This window comes from Trichomycterus rosablanca, chromosome 9 (genome assembly GCF_030014385.1).
Source record: "Trichomycterus rosablanca isolate fTriRos1 chromosome 9, fTriRos1.hap1, whole genome shotgun sequence".
Lineage (NCBI taxonomy): Eukaryota > Metazoa > Chordata > Actinopteri > Siluriformes > Trichomycteridae > Trichomycterus > Trichomycterus rosablanca.
The window spans coordinates 7,815,749-7,832,420 of NC_085996.1; the positions used below are offsets into that span (position 1 = coordinate 7,815,749).

General features: G+C 39.6%; 1 protein-coding gene across 3 annotated transcripts; it reads left to right on the top strand.

The window, feature by feature from the left end:
• The first annotated feature begins 1,843 nt into the window (after window positions 1-1,843).
• lpin1b (lipin 1b) lies at window positions 1,844-15,585 on the top strand. Of its 3 annotated transcripts, none has more exons than XM_063001085.1 (20): window positions 1,844-1,921; window positions 4,186-4,386; window positions 4,950-5,045; window positions 6,681-6,895; window positions 8,192-8,281; window positions 8,465-8,579; window positions 9,087-9,405; window positions 10,010-10,103; window positions 10,647-10,834; window positions 10,998-11,091; window positions 11,379-11,448; window positions 11,586-11,678; window positions 11,768-11,835; window positions 12,197-12,335; window positions 12,453-12,601; window positions 12,875-12,961; window positions 13,080-13,232; window positions 13,306-13,420; window positions 13,693-13,796; window positions 14,273-15,585. In XM_063001085.1, exons 2-20 carry the CDS (start codon window positions 4,195-4,197, stop codon window positions 14,433-14,435), a joined length of 2,544 nt encoding a protein of 847 aa, XP_062857155.1. In that variant the 5' UTR covers window positions 1,844-1,921; window positions 4,186-4,194; the 3' UTR covers window positions 14,436-15,585. The 3 variants fall into 3 exon arrangements, with proteins under 3 accessions (XP_062857155.1, XP_062857157.1, XP_062857156.1); XM_063001087.1 differs by having other exon boundaries at window positions 8,195-8,281; XM_063001086.1 differs by lacking the exon at window positions 1,844-1,921 and having other exon boundaries at window positions 3,744-4,386.
• Window positions 15,586-16,672: the final 1,087 nt, after the last annotated feature.

Sequence of the window (16,672 nt, forward strand, 5' to 3'; positions counted from 1 at the left end):
TACAGGATGGCACATCAGCATGATCAAGCAAACCAAAAGTGACCACATCATTGTAAGAACAATACATAAAGCTTTGTTTGCTTTGTTGTAAAGCTTTGAAATACAGGACAGCAACTTCTGCACAGATTTTAAATGTGCTGAATAAAAAGAGTGCTCTCCAATCAGCAAAACTAAATGAGGCTACTTTACTAGTGGTCTTAAATGACAACTAGCAACCTATAAACAACTTCTCAGGAAGGCAAATGAAGCAAGAAGCATGACAGGGACTAAAAGATACAAACATTCACAGTAAATAGCCTAAAATATTATAAAATCATGCTGGGAGAACATGTATCATCGGATTGTGAGTCCATGCCAGCTTAAGTACATGCTGTCATTACAGCAAACATACCAAATATAAAGAAAATCTGAAATGTATGTAATGTTCAAAAGATGTTGTTCTGCTTTTATATCATTTATAATGAAAATAAAAAACCCAAGTGTTTAAATTAAAAAAAACAAAGTGTTTAAATTCAATGTTCAAAAATAGTGCTTTCAGACTTTTGCCACCTACTAAATAGATAGGTACACATATCTGGTAAGTACATTCTTTAAATATTTTAAAAGCTACTCCTCATCTATAATAGGGATGAACTTTGTTGCTAATTGTAGTCCTGTTGTTCTGTACACACTGTCACCCCCAGCCCATTTATCAAATACAGGTTACCCACATAGTACCCCCAATGACCAAATGATGTTTAGGTGCCCTGCTACACTTACACCAGTACAACACACACTACCATGTTATTACCACGTTAGTATCATTGCATTGAGAGAACGGTCTATCACCCAAACAAAATCACATTGTGGATTCTGTGATGGTCCCTTACAAGTGATAGATGGAGTACAGGGACAAATAGAACAGTATTGTACAGTGTACAGTGCAACAGGTGGGCTACAGGCAGTAATTGTATACCCAATAAAGTTCATCTGTATGGTAGGTGTAGCTTATGAAATAATCGATAAATGTATGTAACCAGTGTACCTAATGTTAGTATCATTGCAGTGCTGTGAATGGTCTATCACCCAAACAAAATCTGGTCATTGTGGATACTATGACGGTCCCTTACAAGTGATAGATGGAGTACAGGGACAAATAGAACATTATTGGAAAGTGTACAGTGCAACAGATGAGATACAGTCAGTAATTGTATACCCAATAAAGTTCATCTGTATGGTAGGTGTAGTTTATGAAATAATCAATAAATGTATGTAACCAGTGTACCTAATAAAGTGCTCGGTAAGTGCTTATATAATATAACGAGTTTAATGTTTGTATTATTTTCTCTCCTTCCAGATTGAATTTTTAAATAAAACACTGTAGTCAGACTAGCCGCGTGAGGAAATGCAGCGCTGCTATTGGTCAGTTTGATCACCTCATCACAAGTCTGAGCATAAATCGGGTGTGTTTAAAACTTGGCTAGCCATGGCGTTCTGTTACATCTGCCTGTGATTACTGGTTTAAAAGACATATGTTGCGTCATAAACTGGATTTACTACACACTAAACGTTCACAAATCTCTAATCTTACTATTTATACCCATCAAAAGGAGACAAACTGTCACTTATTTTTTATTTAAATCGGTGTGAATGACGTACTCAAAACGGGTGGTTAAAAACGACTAAGGAATTTGGCTGCTCGAATCTGATTGGCTGGCTGCGCGGGCCGCTTTGGTTATGACATCACTGGCGGTTCTCGGCTGCAGAGTTGCTCAGCTCTTTAAACCGGAGCGCTCCGTTTACATTAGAATTAAAATTACATTAAAATACTTAAAACTCAACCAACATGTGTCCGGTATAAAGAAATGGAGTGTGAGGTGTATGATTTTATCTTGTTTATGATATAAGGACGTTTCTACGGGGAATACAGACTGCTGAAAAGGTAAGAAATCACAAATACATTAAAATAAAATTTTCATTATAATATGCTTATTATTTTAATAACATAATCAGAGAGTCTGGTCGTTCCTTCTTAGTTTTTTTTTTTGTGTTTTGGTGTAAAACCTATCATACACATTATAGTGACACTTGTGAGCTCAGTCATCTGCCGAAGACCGAATTGATTCCTCTTAATTGATTCCTTTCAATCGATTCTTGTTAATTGATTCCTATTAATTGATTCCTTTCAATTGATTTTTATTAATTGATTCCTGTCAATTGATTCCTATTAATTGATTCTTGTTAATTGATTCCTGTCAATTGATTCTTGTTAATTGATTCATGTCAACTGATTCCTGTCAATTGATTCTTGACCTCCACTAAACATTGTGCAGGTCCAGCTGTTAAAATGCATCAACACTCATCAACACATACAGTTAGGCTATTAAACTTTTATACATGGATTGTATTGCACTCTTGAGTTTTAGTTCATTCTGCACTGTTTTTGTATGACTAAATGATTGGAAAACAAACTTATTTGTACAATAAAAAAGTTTATGATCAAGTGCACATTAACTTGGACTAGTTTGGCGGCATCCATTACACTGAGCAACAGTTGTTAAAATTAGAAGGTCTCAAAAGTTGTGAACAGGTCTTAGAATGTGAAGAATGTTACAGGAATGTGCAAAAAAGCCACCAAGCTTGGGAAGAAAACTCAAAAACTTTAAAGCTGTCACCATTCAAGAAAAAAAGCTACCCCTTAAAATCTGACACCGGAAATTTTGATCAAAGTTTGTTGTTGATGGCATGGACAACGAGAAAGCCTGGTACAGAACAGAAAGAAACAGAAAGTAAAGAACTTGGTACACTTGTCGTCATGCTAATTAAGAAGAGCATTTTTTGCTTTTGATCAGATGTGTGCTAGAGCAGAAAACACTCCAGAACTGGGATTCCCTTTGTCCTGTTTCAACCTCACATAGTACAAGCAGGATATTTTGGACATCATCCACGAGAGTCGGATGTCCTGTAACTTTTCCTCTTGTTTTAATGGACAGCTGTGACCGGTGTGGGTTACACTGTGGGTTGAACCTGTGAGCTCACGTCAGCAATTCCTAAATATGGCTCGCTTACAGAGACTGTCTGTGACCCTTTGACTATAGAGAGCTAAAGCATCTACAGGGAATCTCTCACAGTCCAGACTTGAACTGAACAGAACATTTAAAGCCTAAATGTGCATCCTGTGGAATTTGACGCCTAAAGCATGTACATGACAACTTGTACATTTTGAATGACAATCCACAACATTGTGTTGGATTTAACAGTGTGACACTAGCAGCAGTACATTGTGGTTGGTGGGATCCTTACTGTAGATATTTACAGTGTTTTAGTATGCTGTAAAATTTTAATTCACATATCATTTAACTTTAACGAAACACGGGTATCTTCCTACAAAGGATTGGTGTCCTTGCTGGACCAACTGCAACCCTGTCCAGGATAAAGCGGTACTAAAACATAAAATAGACAGTCTGTCTCATAGACAGAACCTATAAGGGATTTGTATAAAAGATAGGCCACTTTCAGGTGGACAATACACGTAGACATGGGTCAGAAGTTGAATCTGAATCTAAAAGAAGGCTTCTCACAAGATTTTGAAGTGTGTCTGTGGGATTTTGTGCCCATTTAGTCAAAATAACTTTTGTATGGCTGGGCACTGGTGTTGGTCAAGAAAGCCTGAATTAATGTTCCAGTTCATTCCGAAGCTTTTCAGTGGGGCTGAGGCTAGGACACTGCAAGCTTTTCTTTATGTCCTTAGAAGACATGGACACAGTCATGCTGGAACAGGAAAGGGTCTTCCCTAAACTGTTGCTGCAAAGTTGGAAGCATATCATTTCCTTTATATAACCGATTTATTACACCTGTTAGCAATCATTGTCCAAACACATAAATTTAAAGGTTCAAAGGGGCATCCCTATACTTTGGTCCAAATAGTGTATATTTAGTCTCGTGTAGGACACGGCAGAATTAAAGAGCTTAACACCATGAAGTCTAGTAAAACATTCTATTCCAGCAGAACCTTCTCATGTTACCAGACCTGTAGATCTGTTCTTGAAGGTCACATAAACAACACATGAACAAAAGAACAACATGTGACAGGACCTCACTGAGGTCTTCAGTTAAATCCTCACTTTCAGTCATTGTCTATACTTTTTCCGTTGTCTGTACTTTGTTCCATCATTTTTCCATCATTTTTTTTCTCTCTGTGTGTAGAGTCAGACCATGAACTATGTGGGGCAGTTGGCGGGGCAGGTGTTTGTGCAGGTGAAGGAGCTGTACCGCGGCCTGAACCCCGCCACTCTCTCTGGCTGTATCGACGTGATTGTGGTGCGGCAGCCCGATGGCTCTCTTCACTGCTCACCCTTCCACGTCCGCTTTGGCAAGATGGGTGTACTTCGCTCCCGCGAAAAACTAGTAAGCTTTAGAATATTTCTACATAGGATGCCAAAGTGTCATGATCCTGAGAACCCTGTAATCCCAGAATCCTGTTCCTTTAACCCTGGGATACCAGTGTTCCCTGATTTAGGAGTGATTTTCACCTTTTTGATTTCAGAGCCCAGTGTTCTCTCAACTTCATGATCCCATGGTCTTATGTTCTCAGAGCTCTGTTATTTCAGGGTCCCATGTTCCCTCAACTCTATAATCCCAAAGTCCAGTGCTTTCACAACTTTTTTTATTTCAGAGCTGTGTTACTACAGCTTTAACAGCGTCATAATCCTAAAGACCTATATTTCCTGAGCCCTATGATCCTATATTCCAGTGTTTTCTCAGAGTCATTATCACTAAGTCCTATGTTCTTCAGTCATTTTTTTTAAACCTATGATTTCAAAGTTGAGTTCCCTCAACCCAAAGATCCAAAAGTCCTGTTTCCTTAACCCTGTGTTTCCTCAGTTCTAAGGATTATCAGCTTTTGATATAAAGTATCTCAGTGAAAATAAAAAGAAACTATCTGAAATTAACCACCTGATCTTTTCCAGGTGGACATTGAGGTGAACGGAGAGCCCGTGAATCTGCACATGAAGCTGGGAGATAACGGAGAGGCCTTTTTTGTTGAGGAGACAGAGAATGAACAGGTAGAAAACACACAGCAGCTGAACACACCTTAATATTTAAATGTTCTCCTTGTAGAAGGTTATTTTAGACTCTGCAACACACCCAAACATAGAGTGTCACACTCAACAACAACACTATAGGTTTTTAATTTTAAAAGCAGCATAAAATCCAGAACATTCTGCTGATCCTAATGCTCTAGAACCTTCTGTTATCATTCATAATCCAGTTCTTTAAAACCACTGAGGCTTTGTTCAGAACATTAACACTTCAGCGGTCAGGATTGGTAGTGCCACTTGTAGAGTGGGTTTCACACAGCAGCATGGGTCATGAGGGGTTTGATTCTCACCACTGGTCAGTCTGTAAGGAGTTGTGTATGTTATCCCTCTGTTCATGTGGGCTTCTAATGGATTCTTCCTAAAAACATGCAAACAGTGGATTGTTTGCTCTAAATTTCCTCTAGGTGTGAATAACCACTTTATCCTGATCCTGAGTGTCGCAGCGGTAATACCCTGGAATACCCTGAAAAGTGCACCAATCTATTACAGGGTTCTGACCACCCCCCCAGACATACCCAGACATGTCTTTGTAGATGCCTGGCCAGCCTATCTGGGTTTAAATGAAAATGACCGCTGGAAGGGGATGGCCAAAGTCCTGTACACCCTGAGTTCCTGACTTGCGTCCAGGGGACGCTGGATGGGGTTTAGGTCTGGTGACTGTGGAGGAAAGTCCATGAGAGGCACTGCTTGGTTTTCTTTGGTCTTCAAGAAGCTGTTTCAAACCTTTGGGTTTTAAAATTTGTAAAAAATTAAAACAGTGCAAAGACTTTTGGCTCTCACTGTATGTGGGTTGCAGAAAAATGTTGTAAATGTGGAACTGTTGTATATGGCATTTAAAACAACAAATCAGGACTCTACATTACTGGTGCTTTACTTTGGTTTAGCAACAGAGTTGGTGTCACTGAAACAAGACTTCCTCTGGTAACCAACTTCCTGTTTGTAAAGTGTTCTCAGTTTTACTTGCATACAACATCTCAGATTCTTACTCACTTTCTCTTTCGTTCTCCATTTTTTCTTCTTTAATCACTTTTCTACATTTTACAAGCACTTTGTGCTCCAAAAATACTGAAAATAAGGAATACATGACATGACCAAAAGTATCTGGACACTTGACTATGAGCTTCATGAACATCCTATTCCAAAACTAAGTCCATTAATATGGAGTTTCTCCCTCACAAGGTATATTGTAGGTTAAATAGGGTCTCTGAATCATCTGTGTGTGTATGTGTGTGTATAGTAAACGCAGTGATATGTTAGGTACTCATTGTGTTGGTGAAGGTCTAGCAGGCATGCTAAGGTTGAACTGGATTGACTGAAAACACTGTTTGTTGATTAAAGGCTGTTCACTCTGCTCCCATCATTGTTACACCACTCAGTCTTTATTTAAAGCACTGTAACATCAAGGTCTTGTCTATTTGATTGGGACAAGTTCTAACAACAAAACTAAAAAAACAAACAGATGGAAATAAAACTGCTCAGATGCTTGCTGTTACAGGGAATTAAAAATGACTATGCTGGGAGAATAAAGGGCAAATTCAATAATAGTAATAGTAATAATACTACTACTAATAATAATGATGATGTTGTGTGTTCCTACAGGAAGTGGTACCATCATACCTGGCCACGTCTCCCATCCTGTCATCACCCCCCGTCCAGATGCTGGGGGCTGAGAGCGGAGCGATGAAGAGGAGGAGGAAAAGGAGGAGAAAGTCAAAATTGGACAGTTTAAAGAGAGAGACGAGTGGCGAGTACTCCGAGGATGATGTGTTCACCATCGACATGAGTTCCCACGAAGGAGATGACAAGCACAACAGGTAATGAAAGTTTAGACACAACTGGTCAAATTTCATCTTCCTTCCTGTTATTGCATATGTTACCCTATATAAACACACAATTTTACACACAGGAAACTTAAGTCACATCAAATTGTATTATCTAAGGAACCAAATAACAACGTTATTCAACACAAATATAACCCTAATTTAATTACTTTTAGTGGTTTTCACAAATTTAAAGCTTTGCCAGTGGCAGATTCCTCTGCACAGGTCACTGGAGTTTCTTTAAACTAAGCTTTTCTTCACGTCTTTTTAGAGCTTGCTTTAAGTGCAGGGGTACAGAACATTTTGTTGTATTTTTAAAGTATTATTATATGAGATTCTCCCTACACCACACTAAAGTGCAGACAGTGTGAGGGATTGAGCTACTTCTGCTGCTACCTCCTACAGCCTGCATCTCAAACTGGAAGGAATTAATAAATAGCAACGACACTACTGGTAGTTTACTTATAAAGCACAGTATAAAGCAAAAAAAAATGCTGTTCAAGTCACAGCAACATAATTTCTTTTCGAAATCAGACACCTATCCAACATGTCTGGCTTCCTGAAAAGGTTCCTGTATATACTACTGATGTACAGCCTCTCTGTAGTGTGGCACTGTACTGCACTATTAAAAGCCTCCTGGTTTCCTGTTGGTTTTTGCCTGTGTTTGATTGGACACCGGTGCAGATGTAGAAGTGTTTACAGATGTTTGATGTGCTGCAGCATGAGTGTGTGATTAAATGAATACAAAGATTTACAGTCAGAATGAGGGGAAATGTCCCGTCTGTAATGCAGGAATTGATATTCAGTATTGACGTGAGTGTGAACAAGCATGATGCTGGGAATCATCCTCACTGAGCAGAAACAGCATAGTGATTTAAAAAGTGGTGCGGTGAGGTGCTTTTACAATGCGGAAATAGGTCGGTGTGAGGATGGGTAAGTCTGTTGTATGCACAGTTCAAATGCTTCATACAGAAAGTAAAACCAACTGAATTAACCACATCCTCTCTGTGGCACTTCTGCCTGTTTTCTATCTTACTTTCTTTGTCTTTATTTTATTATATTTTTTTCTTTATTTTTTTATGTATGAATTTGAAAAAAAACAAAACATCAAGTCAGTTTAATCTTGTTGAGGAAAGTAAAATATTTTTTTGACAGTTTGTTGGGAACCAGTTGCAAAAATGGTAAAATGTAATGAATGTATTAAAAAAAAAAAGTGTTCCTTATAAAACGAGTTGGTTTCCATTTGTGTGTGTGTGTGTGTGTGTGTGTGTGTGTGTGTGTGTGTTTCAGCAGCTCTATAAGAGAAACAGTGATCAGTGATTCTTATAAGCACAATTCTGCTTATACTCGATCTGATGGAGACTGGACGCCTATACAGAGGTACACACACACACAAACACACACACACTCAATTCTGCATATAATCAATCCGATGGAGACTAGATGCCTATACAGAGGTACACAAACACACAACTACATTGGGAGGAAAATGGGGGAAAATGCATCAGACCCACAGTGGGATGAATTAATGAACTTTCTCTCTCTCTCTTTGTTTCTTTGTAGTCCTAATGTCTCTCGGCCCTGCTCACCCAAGAGTGACACTGAGCTCTTCACTAAAGCGGGTGAGGAGAAGCAGAAGGACCCCACTATGCTCTGGGCCTGGGGAGAACTGCCTCAGGTATTTACCTCAGATTAGTTTGCACTAACAGCGTCTCATTTCCAGCCAGTGAAACTTTAAACCTGAACCTGTTTAGCCACCAGCGTTACTCTGGTTTTGACCTCAGGAAGGAAGACAAGCTGTGTTCTGCTCTTGAGTTCATCACAAGTAAACCACAGTGATTCGTACCTGGGGCTTGAAAACATGCCTAAACCTACAAAACTTTTGGGTTCAAACCTACAGTACTTTGAGTCTGGACCAAATCAAAAGTACCTGTCTGAAATCAGCACACACTCAGCTTAAAATACACCACATAAACAAAAATATTGGGACACCCCTTCTAATATCTAATTCAACCCTTTCTAAATTTAGGTGGGCTCGTTCCACTGTCTGATGCAAGATTTTACGAACTGAGCACACGTTTGTAGTTTTCGTCTCTTAAAGTCTCTATCCAGGAGCCTTAAGTTTATTTGATCCACACAGTTATTATAGTTTTATTAACCTGCTAATCAAAAACGAATTTTACAGCTCTCCTTCATGTCATCTAAGTCCTGCGATTCTTCTGCTGCGCGTCCCGTCTCCATTCCTATTTTGGAGAGCACACACTTCAGGGCCATCTCTGACGACTTAGCTGCTACCCAACATCATCATGGTGACAGCACCCTAATGCCAAGTGCAAAGGATTCAGATCATGCAGCAGCAGTACCGAATCCAGAACCAATGAGATCAGATGCAGAGACGACAGAGATGTTAGTGGCTCATCTGGTGTCGGAGGTTGAGGAAGTGGGTGTGGTCACTATGGGAGCTTCCTCACAAAGTAAACCAGATTCTCCTTCCAAAAGAAAAGGTAAAAGACTAATAATAGAATGAGCTCTTTACCTTGTTTTACAATTTTACTTATTTGCTCATTTTTATGAGCAGCTTGATCCTGGTTAGGGTTGCTGTGGGTCCAGCACCTTAGCGGACAGGGCACCAATCGATTGCACAGTGAAAATACATCCTGGAGAGGGCGTTAGTCTGTCATGGAACACATTTACTTATTCACTTAACTAAACTGCTTTAAATCAATAAAAAGCAGTCAGTCCACCCTCTGCATGTTTTTGTGTCTTCTCAGACAGTCCCCACCCTATGAGATTATTAGTCATGGTCTTGAGCCTTGTCTCTGGTCACAGTCTGTTGTAAGTCTGTTATTTTTCTAGATATTTTTTAGGTACTTTGGTTTCCTCCCACTTCCCAAAACCATGCAGAGAGTTGATTGGTTGTAATTTCCTGTGAAAATCTAGCACCCTGTTCACAGTGTTTTTCCTTCATGACCCAAGTGTTTCTGGCTTGATTCCAACCCTGATCAGAATGAAGCAGTTATTAAAAATAAATGGCTGAATAACTGCAAATGCACTGTAGTCAAGTGTGTATAGCTTTGGCTGCCACTCATTCAACTCTTTATTCGACAGATAAGAGAAGTCGACACCTAGGATCTGATGGTGTGTACCTCGAAGACCTTACAGAACTGGAGCCAGAAGTTGCTGCACTCTACTTTCCAAAAAGGTTAAACACATAGTTCTATTTACATTTTCCTTCTTCTCCTCATTTCTTTACTGATGTGTCTATAAACAATTTAGGACCTTTTAAAATATAATGTTGGGCCACTATGAACCACCAGAACAGCTTCAGTGGACTGATGAGATGGAACACCATTCTTCCAAATCATTTGTCACTCTTTTGTTGTTTAAATGGTGAAAGTAAAGACACTGTCAACCAAATCTCTCTAACAAGCTTCCATAGGTGAAAAGTGGGCTATATATATGTATCTGTTCATGTTGTGAAAAAATCTAAATAAACACCTAAAAATAAAAAAAATAAAAGTGGGCTATGGTCTGGGGTGCATCCCATTTATTTAAGCACAATACTGTGACTAAAGAGCCACAAACCAAGAAGGAAAATGACACAAGTAACATTTATTTCATTGTGTTGATGTTTGTGTGAACGTGGTCAGGGATGGAGGAGGTTAGAACTGTGTAGTAAATAACAAGAACTTGCAAACCAAAACGTCATCCTTAAATGAATCTGTGTGTGTTTGTGAATCCACAGTGAAAATGCTGGGAATGGACGTTTGAATTGTGAGAATGGCCCAGGCGGTGTGAGGATGTCTTCTCCATCTGTTGGAAGCTCAGGAGCAGATAGTGGGGTGGACAGTTACTCTGATCAGCTCACTGATCTGCCCGTTATTGCCCTGTCTCTGTGTGGAGGACTTACTGACAGCAGAGAGATCAGTAAAGGTATGCTGAGATGTTTCTTGTTTTTTATGGACATGTTTTTATATGTCATACTTTATGCTAAGAGGAAACGTGGTCAGATTTTCATTTATAGATCGCTAAAAGTCTTTGTTTTCAGTCAAACTTTTTATTGTCCCTATAAAAGCCCCTACTCTTCTCTTTACAGAGCACTTCCAGGAGAAGGCAGTTTCATACCAGCAGTTTGCAGAGAACCCCATTCTCATAGATGACCCAAACCTTGTGGTCAAAATTGGCTCCAAGTGAGTGCCAAAGTTCTCTCACAATTTCTTAGGGGGCATGGTGGTGAATGCTGGTGATGATGTTTGATGGTGGTGTATGATGGTGATGAATAATGGTGATTCTGTATGATGGTGGGGTATGATGGTGATGAATGATGGTGATGTTGCATGATGATGGTGTATGATGGTGATGAATGATGCTGATGAGTGATGATGATGCTGTATGATGTAATGAATGATGGTGATGTTGCAGCATGATGGTGTATGAATGATGCTGATGAATGCTGTCTTTTTTATATTTGTAACAGGTATTACAACTGGAGCACTGCTGCACCAATCATACTGTCCATGCAGGTCTTCCAGAAACCACTCCCCAAGGTAAAACACACACACGCACACACACACACACACACACACACACACACACACAATTTCTCAAGGATCTTTAAGATGTTAGTGTGTGTTGCTCTTGATTTTTTCAGCTAAGAATTTGATCATGTGCATGTTTCTCACAGGCCACCGTAGAAAAAATCATGAAGGAGAAGATGCCCAGGAAAGGAGGACGCTGGTGGTTTTCATGGCGAGGGAGAGGGAACAGCTCCAAAGTGGTACCAACACTAAAAAGATACAAAGATTATACGTCATGCTTCACATTTACACACACGGCTAATTATGATATTTGCTTTGTGTTCTCCAGGACACTGTAGCTGTAAATGGAGCCTCGGGAGGAGCAGAAAATGCTGGGAAAATGGCTACCATCAACAGGTAGTCTTGTTGGGGTGTTATAGTCCTAGACAGAGCAACAAACATTAAAGGACACCATTCTTATACCCATTCTTTAATAGAAGTTTATATATGGGGCAAGTTCAGAGTGGCCTACTTGGATGATTTTGGGAGGTAGGGGGTACTAATACAAAGAGAAAGAGCTAAACCCCCACATTACATTTTTTTCTGCAGTGATCCTGTCCTGTACCTTAACCACTCATTAGGCCCATGGTGATGTAAAGCTTGCTTGACTGTAAACAGTGCATGCATTTGAAAATACTAATTCCTGAAGGGACTGCATAGCCACTCAGTGTATTTTTCCTTTTTTAAGCAGAATTAAATGCCCCTTTTTCCATAACAGAGGAGAAGATGACTCCTCCTCCAGCGACGAAGAGCACCAATCAACCAAGCATGCCGCCACCTCCACCCAATCGGATGCCACTCCTATCCAAGGGGGCGTGTCTTACAGGAAGACTCTTCGCCTCACATCTGAACAGCTGGTACGAATTTTCCTTTCCTGTGAGGATTATAGTACAGTCACTGATTAGCAAAATAATGAAGGTTCTGAACTACATTTGGAGTGTGGAGTCACTTAGGGTGTGTGTGTGTAATGATAGGCTAGCCTACAGTTAAAGGATGGCCCCAATGATGTGGTGTTCAGTGTAACCACTCAGTACCAGGGTACATGCCGCTGTGAGGGAACCATCTACCTGTGGAACTGGGACGACAAGATAATCATCTCGGACATTGATGGCACCATCACCAGGTTGGCATGTGTTTCGAACCCCTGTTGTGGTTTATCGTGACAGATTATTTTTCATTGGCTAGTTGATTGCAAGGATAGGGATTTATCAATTCTCAGAAAAGATTAGACATGACGCTCATTGTCTAAGGGTGTTGATGTCTCGGCAACTACAAAGGTGATGAATGGTTCTAGCTAGCAGTTTCGCATCATGCAAACTACAAACCCGCTTCCTCACATTGCTCTTTAAAGTACTGTGTTTATGTACTTTAAATAAATATTTTTTTTACCCTACAGATCTGACACTTTGGGACACATTCTGCCCACCCTGGGGAAAGACTGGACGCACCAAGGCATTGCCCGTCTCTTCCATAAAGTCAGCCAGTAAGAACCACTCACTGTAAATGTCCAGAACCAGTGTCTTTCTCTTCAGAGTATTCAGTATACAGACGTAATGCACATTCTAACAGTGTTCCTGACTGAACACCTCTGTATGATACAGGAACGGTTATAAGTTCATGTACTGCTCAGCACGGGCGATCGGCATGGCAAACATGACGAGAGGTTACCTTCACTGGGTGAACGAGAGCGGCACCATGCTGCCCCAAGGTCCCGTACTGCTCAGCCCCAGCAGCCTGTTCTCAGCACTGCACCGGTCAGTCAGCACACAGATGAGTGTACATACAAACACGCAAACACACGTTACTGATCTGGGTGTGTGTCCCTAGGGAGGTGATAGAGAAGAAACCAGAGAAGTTTAAGGTGGAGTGTCTGACTGATATTAAGAACCTGTTTTATCCGAACACGCAACCGTTTTACGCTGCATTCGGAAACAGAGCCACAGTGAGTATACACACACGTACATTCAATGTTAAAAAACATTTTATGTTAAAAACATCTAGCCATTTTTAGAGCTTCAGTGTTGAAATTTTACACCCAAATCCTTTATTATTAAGTAAAAACATAACCAACCAACCCACACCCAGATCTTCAGGTCTTGGTGGTGCCACTGGCCTGGCCAAGCGTGCAGCAGAATTTTTTTCTGATAAACGCATGCAGAAACAGTCTCACCTGGAGTCTGTAAGTATTACCTGAGTGTGATCTTGTGTTTTTAGGATGTGTATTCCTATAAGGAGGTTGGGGTTTCTTTAAACAGAATCTTTACTGTCAACCCAAAAGGGGAACTGGTACAAGAACATGCCAAGACAAACATCTCCTCGTAAGTAACTTGTTTTACTTTTAATTTGTTTTAAAAATGTCTTTTTGATGCTTTGATAAATTAAGCATGCTGCTAAAATGTGAGGCATTGACCTGGGATGGACTGGATGTGCTAGACGTCCAATTCTGTCATCCTGCAGGAAGCATTTATTAGTAGTTCTTTCTCGAATTTCCCCCATGGGGATCAATAAAGGAATCTTATCTTAGTTGTGTATCAAGTGTAAGAATGAGAGTTGGAGGAGTATTGGAGTTAGAATAAACTAAAGTAGTTCCAAGGTGAATGATTTCTTTTGCTTGATAACTGTCAGTAACAAACTGTCATTAATCACTTTACACATTGAACCGCCACAGTAATGCAAAAACTAATGGTGAACCTGAACCCTCAATTGCTTGCATTGTATTGAGTTACAATTGTAAGTGGCTGTAGATAAATGTATTGTAAAGGTAAATGAGGCAGGTGTTGTGTGGTGTGTGCAGGTATGTTCGACTGGGTGAAGTGGTGGATCATGTCTTCCCTCTTCTGAAGAGAACCAGCTCATCTGATTTTCCCTGCAGTGACACCTACAGCCACTTCACCTACTGGAGAGACCCACTTCCTTTAGTCGATGGGCACGAGTGTGCGGGTGCAGCGAACAGCTGATCCACACATGAACAAAATGCACAATATGAGCTGCTATGATATTTACATCATGATTGTGCTCAAACATTTGATCAATATTAATGCAATCTTGTAACAGAGTTTGGTTCACGGTACAAGTCGGTTCCGATTTTTAAAAAAAACTCTCGTACAGGATGAGAGAATCTGCTGTTTTCATGCAATGCTGTTTTAATCTAAAACAAGCACCTTTAGAGAATGAATGTCCCTAAGATGCTGTCACACCTAAAATAACCAGGTTGCATAGCAAAGTGGCCATGGTATGGCTTATACTGGACGATTTTGTCCAAAAATGGTTCTTCATTAGGAATAATTGACTTAACATTTAAACAGTATGCCTAACTTGAATTGATTTGGAAATGCATTCTGCTATTGCAGAAAAATCTGGCAGAGAAAAGGAGGATATACATGTCCACATAGATTGCTGGCAATCACACGTAAACAGTAGAAATACAACCATAGAACCATAAAATTGCAGGTTTTAATCTGATCTGGTGTGACCGGCCCTATATGCTGCTTTCCATAAAGAACACAGGGTAGTGAGGATCGTTTGAAATGATATATCCTGTTATATCCTGTATTGCACAGAAACATAGTGATGCTTGCAAGCTTCAGTTAAGAAAGATAGAAAACGTACTGCCACAAAGACAAAAATCTGACCATAGCTTTGGTCTTCACTGGTCTTCGTCTTGCTTTTTGGTCAAAACAAAATGCTACCTCTCATCATGCTGTAGAACAAACAATGAGAAAAAAATGTTAGCTTTTTATTTAGGTTATTTTACCTAATTTTAGTGCAGATATCGATAGATTTGCACACATGGTGTGTTTTACATTTTGTGTTATTTATTTAATTAAACTTGTTAGATCATGATATTTTTCCAATAAACGCTCAATCCAAAGAACTTCACTGAGACGTTGCTGGAATCTATTAAGTTCTTGTCATTGAGGTATTGATTGTACGTTCTTCCATTTGTCCATTATGAATCGTTGCCTTTGCAAACATTTCTGAGGTGTTTAGTGTATTCATATTCTTTCTGTGAAAGATTATTCAAGAACGGTTTATTGTCCTAAATTTATTTTAAGCAACGATGTATTTTATGATTGTAAAATGTATTAGCTGTGTTAGCTGCTGCTGTCTGACTTTTGTTTCATCTTAGTAAAATCTAATGAAATAAACTAAAATTCTATTTACTGAATGTTCTGCTTTCTGCCTGGAAAACAAAACTTATTCATGTAGCATCAGCACTAACCCTGCTTTCTCCAGCTTTACATCATGCTCAGCATAAAATACATTTACCATCACAAAATAGTTTGCCAAAGTCAACTGAGCTAGCCAGCTACATAAACACATAATTTATGCTAGCATTAGCATAAAAACGGAATGGTATAGTTACATACTATGTAGCACATAGGATGTGATCTGGGATGCAACCTGGAAATCACTTGTGCAGTAAAAATCACCAGACAGTGTGAAATGTACAACCCCAAATCATAAAAAAGTTGGGGCAGTAAATGCAGTGTCCCTTACATTTACTTTGACTGTTATTTGATTGCAGACAGATATTTCATGTTTTGTCTGGTCACCCCCCAGTTGCACATCTTGTTTGCAGGAAAAATGGGACAAAATAAAAGCTGATACATTAAATCACTTGGTATCCTCGGTGCCAAAACGTCTTTTAAGTGTGGTGAAAAGGAATGGCAAAGTGGTAAATGCTTTACTGTCCCAACTTTTTTGGAATGTGTTGCAGGCCTGAAATGCAGGAATGGATGTTTATTAATAAATGAAACATGAAATATCTCAGGTTCATCCTGTCTGCAATGAAATAAAAGTCAAAGTAAATGTAAGAAACTATTTAAGTTTTTTTTTTATTATTTGCATTTTCCATGCTGTCCCAACATTTTCTGATTTGGGGTTGTAAATCGATGTCTCTTAGATGTGACCAATGCAGTAAAAATAAATCTGACATTATGTAAAAAAGTGCTCGGGTCAAGCAGTGGTAAATTATACTAGTCCATGACCACTGGGATCCAGGGTTCGAGTCCCATGCGGTGCTCACATACAGACGTGATTGGCTATGTCTGAGAAGGGGGGTGTGGCCAAGGCACCACAATAGATTGGCGTCCTGTCTGGGGTGAGGGACTGTACTGCATTCAAAGATTCCACAAAACCAGACCCACCTTGACCCTGACCAAATGAAATAAAAGAAGAATAGATAAAATAG

Coding starts and splice junctions, on each gene's coding strand:
- lpin1b (XM_063001085.1), top strand. CDS start 4,195: ATGAACTATGTGGGGCAGTTGGCGGGGCAGGTGTTTGTGCAGGTGAAG. Junction 10,835..10,997: donor CAGCAGAGAGATCAGTAAAG/GTATGCTGAGAT, acceptor TTCTCTTTACAG/AGCACTTCCAGGAGAAGGCA. Junction 13,233..13,305: donor CTGTTCTCAGCACTGCACCG/GTCAGTCAGCAC, acceptor GTGTGTCCCTAG/GGAGGTGATAGAGAAGAAAC.